The sequence below is a fragment of the Ipomoea triloba genome, chromosome 2, assembly GCF_003576645.1.
Source record: "Ipomoea triloba cultivar NCNSP0323 chromosome 2, ASM357664v1".
Lineage (NCBI taxonomy): Eukaryota > Viridiplantae > Streptophyta > Magnoliopsida > Solanales > Convolvulaceae > Ipomoea > Ipomoea triloba.
In genome coordinates this window covers 27019895-27028111 of record NC_044917.1, presented here as the reverse complement: position 1 = coordinate 27028111, position 8217 = coordinate 27019895, and the positions used below count along the sequence as shown (strand labels likewise).

The 8217-nt window shown below is 34.5% G+C and overlaps 1 protein-coding gene across 1 annotated transcript; it reads left to right on the top strand.

Annotated features, from left to right (window-relative positions):
- The first annotated feature begins 1337 nt into the window (after positions 1–1337).
- LOC116009657 lies at positions 1338–8154 on the top strand. The gene is made up of 7 exons (XM_031248769.1): positions 1338–1695; positions 2646–2878; positions 4117–4738; positions 5267–5624; positions 5882–5976; positions 6582–6776; positions 7422–8154. The coding sequence occupies exons 1-7, from the start codon at positions 1513–1515 to the stop codon at positions 7992–7994; spliced, it is 2259 nt and encodes a 752-aa protein (XP_031104629.1). The 5' UTR covers positions 1338–1512; the 3' UTR covers positions 7995–8154.
- The last annotated feature ends 63 nt before the right edge of the window (positions 8155–8217 follow it).

Genomic DNA, 8217 nt, shown 5'->3' with positions numbered 1-8217 from the left:
CACCTTAAGGGTCTAGTGGCCCTTATATAGGCCTAAAAATATTGACTTTAAACTATATGACATTTGACCCGATCGCGGCGCGGGTGCAGTCAAAGCGGATCTATAACCGTCCCCCCGTCTTAGGGGGACGGTTAGGAGGTTTTGAGGGTATAAATAGGCGTGTTATTGTCTCATTAAGACATGTTCTATATTTTTTGTCCTAAACTACACTTGTAATAGCATTACATCGTCTTGTAATAGCTTATTGACTACGATTTAATACAATACTTGGTCCCCGTGACCTTGTCACATTCATTTCGCTTATTATTCCCTGTTCGTTCGTATTATTATTCATTTAACGGGTTTATTAGTCTGGAACCCGGGATTAATAAAATCCATCAATCACTATAGTCGATAACTAAATTAGGTATTAACTCTTAATAATATAATTATTTTCTTTCTTAAAATTTGCCTTATCTAATTGTCTTAATTATATAAATATACAAAGAAACTAAAATAGAAATTATGAATTATCTAAATTTGTATATCATTATATATCTAAAGTTTTATCTTAATTTTAGACTATAACTCCAACTAAATATTAACGTTTCAAATTAAATATTGAAGAATTGTTTGATTACTTTTATTGAAGACACTAATAAATTTGTATAGTTAGGGTGATCCAAACTTCCACTATATATATATATATATACATATATATATATATATATATATATATATATATATAGGGAACTGTGGACAAACATTTTCAGTCCAAATAATGTAAGCCCACCATTCGAATTCGAATTTATGACTATCCATTTAAAATGAAAATGGAGATAACATCACACTATAGGGTAGTTGACTATTTCTTGTGCATATATACAAGTAGTTATTAATGAAATGGTGTTCTGTATATGAGTACTTCCTGCATTTTTCTAGTTTCTTTTTTCTTTTACTTTTCTCTCTCTAATGTTCCTATCTATACTAGAATCATTCCAAAAAATTGAGCTAAAAAATCAATTTACAACATGTTGCTAATTGTACAAAAGCAATTGATACAATTGGCACTAAACTTTCAAAATGTATCATGGATACCACCATTAAGGCAAAGCTATTTGTGTACATACAAATTATACTATAAATCATAGTCTTAATGTAGATCATTAATAAGTATTCATTTTTTGATAATATATTTAAATTTAATATGTTAAAAATAACCTTCAAAAAATAAATATTCAATATACTAAAACTAAACTTTTAATAAACTAAAATTAAACTTTACACACGGAACTTTATTATTGGGCCAAAATGTTAGTCTAACGTGATAACGGGGACAATGTTCAATTAGGCCTAATTCCCAAGTAAGAGACAGTTGGTTTACCGGATGCTTCATTTGTTCACCAGCTGGTGTGAAACTCAGCAGTTGAATGCTTGAATGAGATACTGTTGTCGAAACGATTATCGGCTGGTAAAATTCATGTAGTGTTTGCAAATGGGTTCTGATAATTTGTAACGGCGGGAGTAGAAAGGATGTGGCAATTCGTGCTTGTATTTATTCTTGGGGCGCTGACGGTCGTCGGAGTTGAAGCTGCGGCGGCCGTCTTTCTTATACGGTGGTTGAGTCGAAGACTTTCCCGAGAAGTAGATAAAGCCAAGGTCTCCGCAGAACTATCTTCCCCGCCGGACCTCGATCCCTCTTACTACAACAAGCAGGCAGGTTACTTTCCTTACATTATCGTTTACCTTTAGTGAATTGTATTTCTTTCTATTTTTATACTTAAATTCTTTAAAGTAAGTGCAATTCTAAGTGATTTTCGCATGATTTCACTATGGTGCTTTTGTTGGTACTTACATGAAAGTTACACATGATTAGACCCTCTGAACTGATTTATTGAAGAGATGCTCTCGAAAATATGAGATTTTGTTAAAATTTAGAATCTAATAGTTTGTAAAACTGTTTATTGCTTGCTATTACTTGTATCTAATGTCAAGACTTCCAGGAGGATGAACTATCTGCCATCCCTTATGAAACTGAGTATTCTTCAAGGTCTAAAGAGTGCTCCTGCTTTTATGCGGAATTGGGCTGACTGATTCCCAGCAAAAGTGGGCAACAATGACACTTTACTTTTTGTCAATTTCTTGCTCACTGTGTATTTCTCCTTCCTGACAACATTGTATTCTCCCTTATGCATGCAACTTTTGGTTCTCACTAACAAGTCACCTATCCCATTCTGCAAAAGACAAATGATTTCATCCTTGATTGTATCCATTTAATCTTTGTACCTGCACTGCATTTACATATTGGATTTTAGCCTGTATTGAGAAAATTCTATCTTGAGTTGCACTTCTTTGGGCCTTCCTCTCTGTTTTAAGTGTATTCTTTTCATTTGATTTTAAACATATTATAGGTATTAGGCTACTTTCTGGGTGGAGTGTACCCAAACATTAATTACTTACCAAAAATCAGATCAAAGAATGATTGTCATTGCCATTTCTTAAGCATGAAAAAGTTACTGCATGATGAACAAGATCTTACTATATCAAAAATGTTGCCACCCCAACCCCAAACCCCTGCTCAAAGGAAGAAACTCACAAGTGATTTTGCAACATATCTTTTTTTTTTTAATAGACAAGTTAATCATATTTTAATCTTTTGTCTTTAGGGCATAGTGTGGATTCTAGATTTAGAAAAGATTCCAAGAGCTCCTGTGGACAAAGCGTTGGGACAGAAAAAAAGCAAGAAAGACGTCTTGGAGGTTTCACCTATCCAAAAATATGCAAAAATAAAGGACCATTCTCTCTTCCTATTAGAATCTGATGGTTCCAACACAGAAATTCAACTTAGGGGTTGTACAATTGCAGCTGTTTCTGCAACAGTCTTGTCGTCAAGAAAATGGTAATGTATTATTAACACATCTTATGGTAACATGGACTATGATATTACTCCTGGGGCTGAGGCTTATTTTTTAAGTAGAGAAATGCCTCCACCTCTTGCTAATTTGATTTGTCTTTCGCTGCCTACTTGGAAGTTGAATGTTTTTGTGTTAAAAAAAATATTCAGTTAGTCCTTTTTTAAGATTGAAATATACTCTTTGTTTGTGTGTGTGTGTGTCTAGAGTAGAACCTGGGGCTATTGTAAAATCCTGGAGAGTGACCTATGTATTGCTTACACGCTAAAGCCCCTCCCTCTACTTAGTTTTTGTTGGAAACAGGAACTGATTCTTGCTTAGATTTGAGGTTAGTATAACATAAATTTTTTTTTTCAGAAGATAGAAGCCAAAATAATATTTTTTTTTTTTTTTTTAAAATAGTTGTCAAAAGTCCATGCAAGAATGAATATCTATGTTACTTGGGAGTCTTGGACAGTTGGACTATTCTTTTAACCCCCATGTCTTGATGTCATGATGACATCACCCTTAGATCTCTCTCAGACTAGGTTAACAGATGTCCTGGAGATGGCAATATTGGGGAGAGAGCCTTTACAAACAGAGTGGGAGAAGTAGGTTGAGCAATAGATTTTAGTTTTGACAAAACTGTAAAAGAGCTAATCTATATATATGGATACACCAGTCAGATAGAGAAAATCAATTAGTATGTTTTGGACATGTCTAAAATCAATTCCTGTAACACATGAACCAATATAAAACTATCATTATAATACATTTGGAGAGTAAATGTAGCTTCTTTAAATGAACATGATTGACCTTTAGCACCTACCTTTGGAACCAAAATGTTAATGAACACTTTTTTAAAAATAAAACCAGAAAGAGTGACAGAGTTTTGTTCACTGGGTATTGCATTTTACAAATCTTAAGTTCTTTAAATATTGTATGAATATTTTTCAAATATGGAGGTGGGGAACAAATTTTAGTCTTAAGTAAATCAATTGCTTTTAGAACTTCTTAAATAATATTTTGGGGGTCTATTGGAGAGAAGTATAACAACATTGGGCATTTTTACTTTTTTCCTATGCTCCATGGTATTTTGCATGTTATTAATAATTTAATTCATGTGTCTCTCTGTGTGTATTGAAATGTTGCTTATGAATCTTTTCTGTTGTATCTCTTTGAATTGTAGGAAATCAAATATCTATTTGCAGTGTTGGCATTAATTTCTTATTCTTTTACGGTTCAGGGCAAAAAGGTACCCGATAAAGGTAGAAAGCAAATCATCAGCAATATACAAAGGAAGCAGAACATTTTTCATATATCTTGAAACATCTTGGGATAAGGAATCCTGGTGTAAAGCTCTACGCCTTGCTGCCTGTGAGGACAAAGAGAAACTTAAGTGGTTTGCCAAATTGAACATAGAGTTTCATAATTACTTGACATCACTGAATGCAGTGTACCCTTCATTTATGAAACCATTGTCACGCATTAATAATGAACTTATAGATAAATCAATGAAGTTTGATGGCTCTTCATCAAGGGTTCGACTATTCCTTAAGAGACTTGCTAAGAAAACTTCTAAGACCGGTGTAGAAAATAAGGCAAACTGTGTTTCAAACTCTAGCCAAGGAGCATCAACTGGCAAGCCTCTTGATTGTTTGACTGAGGAAATTGTGGTCCATTCATCACTGTCAATGCCAGCTAGATCATCAAGCCAGAGTCATGTGCCTGTAATTTCTGAAGCAGACCCTGACGATAGGATCTGTAATGATGAAGGAACTCTTTGTTGGAATTTGTTATTATCAAGGCTCTTCTTTGATGCTAAACAAAATGAGGGAATAAGAACTTCCATGCAAGCTCGGATTCAGGTATGTGAGTTTAATTGATGTTCGACCATGAGAATGTGGGTATACTATGTCTAACCATTGGTTTTCTGGCAATGACAATGTTGTTTCATAAAACTATAATATCAGGTTTGTTTATATTTAAAATTTTAAAATTTTAAATTTAAAAATAAAACAACCCTGGCTGGATACCTTAAAGAGAACTATCAGTTTCATGTGGTAGTTTATCAAAATAATTTGGCAGTTTTAATAAACTTTATAGGGCTTCAAAAGTCTAAGCACATGATGCCACCTTACTTTTTAGATTTTTGGAATGGACAAATTTTTAGTGGTAAAGAGAGAATTTAAGATTTACACATGGATTCTTTGTTCTGAGGTATTTCTCAAACTTTCTATATTGGCAAATCTCAATGCATCATATTAATGAAACTTTTCTCATATAATTAAAAGTTTGAGTGCATCATATTAGCGAAACTTCTCATATAATTAAAAGTTTTATTTTGTTTGTAAGTGAGCCTACTACTAGAATAATTAATGAGCTCTTTTTAATAGAGAACCCTATCCAATATACGAAGTCCCAGTTACATAGGTGAAATCACCTGCACTGCTGTCAACCTTGGTAATCTCCCTCCTTATATTCATGGAATGAGGGTTCTTCCATCAGACATGAATGAGGTTTGGATAATGGAAATTGATCTCGAGTATTCTGGTGGTGCAATCTTGGAGGTTGAAACAAGGATTGAAGTTCAAGATCTAGATTTACAGGAAGGACAAGGTACAAGCACAGAAACAAGTGATGTGGATGAGGTCAAATCAGATCTGCTAGAAGGTTTTGAGCACCTTGAAAAACACTTGAAATTGTCCGAGACAATTGATCACTTGAATCATAGAGATGGAGATTGCAGAGGAGGTAGGTGGCTAACATTTTTATCTTTTATTTTAATTTTTTTTTTCCTTTTCCTTTTTAGTAATGTACAGACCATATGTCTCCATTGTCCAATTCAAAACTAACATTAATTTGGTCATGACCAATTTCTGATTATTCCACATTTATATGTGCAATGGTGCTCCAACTATTGTATTTAATTTCTCACTTTGTTCTAGGCGTGACAGTCTTGTTTTAACTTTAAAGTGACTTGAGATGTATCAGTCATGTAAATTTTTCAGATGAGGCCAAAAGTACTGGAAGTACGACAAGTGCATCGCCTCAAGTTTCTAGATGGAAAGCTATCTTACATTCTATTGCCAAGCAGGTTTCACAGGTTGGCGAAAGTAGTTTAATATATTCTGATTTATTATTATCCTGTTCAATTTGTGGCAATTGTAAAAGGAAATCTTTAAGGTTATTTTCCCCCATATAAATTAATTGCAAAATATTTATAAGCTTTATATATGATTAATGCTTTTCAAAAGATACAATACATGGAAGCTATTAGCATGCACCTGATTTATTGTTGCAACATTTAGAGTTACACCAAAACTTAATTGTTCATATCAGTCCTTCAATATTCTGGTGACTGGTGCTCAACAAATGATGCTAGCATTAATTTCCATGGCCAATCTTATCATGAAGGCACCTAATTCATGCAAATCGGATACTTTATTAGCTTTCTGGAACAGACATATTTTGGGGTGTCCACCAAATTAGATCTGATTCTCTATTGAAGCAAAAGAAAATAAACTACAATAAAATTAAGGATTGTCTTCTAAATTGGTGATATTTTGATTTGACGATCATCTACATCCCAATTTTGGTTTATTGCTCTTTTATTTATTTTTAACTAAAAGTAGTCAATGCATGCAATTGCAATCTGTTGGTACACAATGTGTCTTACCACATAACTAACTCTTCAATTTTTGTGTGAAGGTTCCACTTTCTTTGGGGATAAGGGTTGCATCTCTTCGAGGAACAATTCGCCTATTCATAAAGTCCCCGCCATCAGATCAAATATGGTTTGGCTTCACCTCCATGCCAGACCTTGATTTTCAATTGGAGTCATCTGTTGGAGAGCATAGGATTACAAGCGGACATATAGCTTTGTTCCTAATTAGTCGGTTTAAGGTAATATATAATTGGCTCATGTCAAGACAGATTTGCAATTTCCTTTGCAATCACATCCATGAAGTACTGCTACACACACACACATGATGGATGACTGTTCAGAGAGAATTCTTATGTGTAACTGAGTGGTAATATTGGATTCAAACTTTGCTGCAATTAATGAATTAGTAGAAGTTTCTTTTTACTATGCAGAAATAATGAAAAACAGTAGCATAGTTATTTCATGGTTGAGGGGGAACTCTATGGCTTGCTTGATATTGAATGTGTGTTTATTGTGTTGGGAAAATTGAGGGAACTTGAGGCGTACTTGCATGAAATTTGACATCTGTTCATGTAGTTGTTTGCTTTCTTTATTTTTCTTTTGTTGGGAGGGGGATGGTGGTTGGTGCAATGGTGTGTTTTACTTTTCCATTCCAATCTTTAGGTAAGAATATATTTGAAATTGATCCACGTGATAACCGAATGGGTAGTAGTTACTGATGCTTCTTTTTGACTCGTTCTAGGAACGTTACTGTAAAAGTTATAGCAAGTATATCATTTCTCTGTTGCTTAACATTTAAAATAGATCATCTTGGATGGAAATCTATCTGCATCCTTAGCTTTTTCTAAGTTTGAGTAACATTTATCCTGTTGTAACTGATGTAGACTGCAATCCGTGAAACTTTGGTACTACCAAACTGTGAAAGTGTAAACCTGGCTTGGATGCTAGCAGAAAAGGAAGACTGGGTCCCTAGCAAAGTTGCTCCATTCATATGGATTAGTAATCAAGAAGTGCCAAGAACTGAGCAAGAGGAAGCTAAACATTTGGATGAAGCTAATAGAGAAACTGGCAGCAGCGATCAAGAGGGAATACAGGAAGGATCGAACAAGACTGGATCACCTTTACAACAACCACCAAATGATTCTTTGGACCCACCTTCATCATCTGCTCCTAAAGACCAGTCAACGATTAACAGTACTGTGAAAGAATTGCAAGCCCCTTTGTTGACTTGTGAAGAACAGCAGGAGTGTCAACGCAGCAGCTCAGAGAAGCTGGAATGTTACTCACCATCTCGACCACTGGAGGAACATCATATTGCAGAACCAAAACGAATGGGATCGACCAGAGCAAAGATGCTTGGGCTGAGCAAAAAAATGGGGGAAAAGCTTGAAGAGAAGCGACGTCATATTGAAGAAAAGGGAAGGCACATTGTTGAAAAGATGAGAGGACAACAGTAAACGAAAGAAAATACAAAAAGTGGAAGGAAGCCCCTTGTATGTTATGAGAGCGCTAACACATCTGATCCGATATTTGATAGGTAAATTGAGTTGTAATGTTGCAGGAAATGATGATTTATATCAACTTAATAAATTTCTTTGATTTAGAGTGCTTGGTTCACTTCTGTCTGACTTTGATTCTCTTAAACTTGATTGTATTGTGTGTTTCAGTAATATAATAACT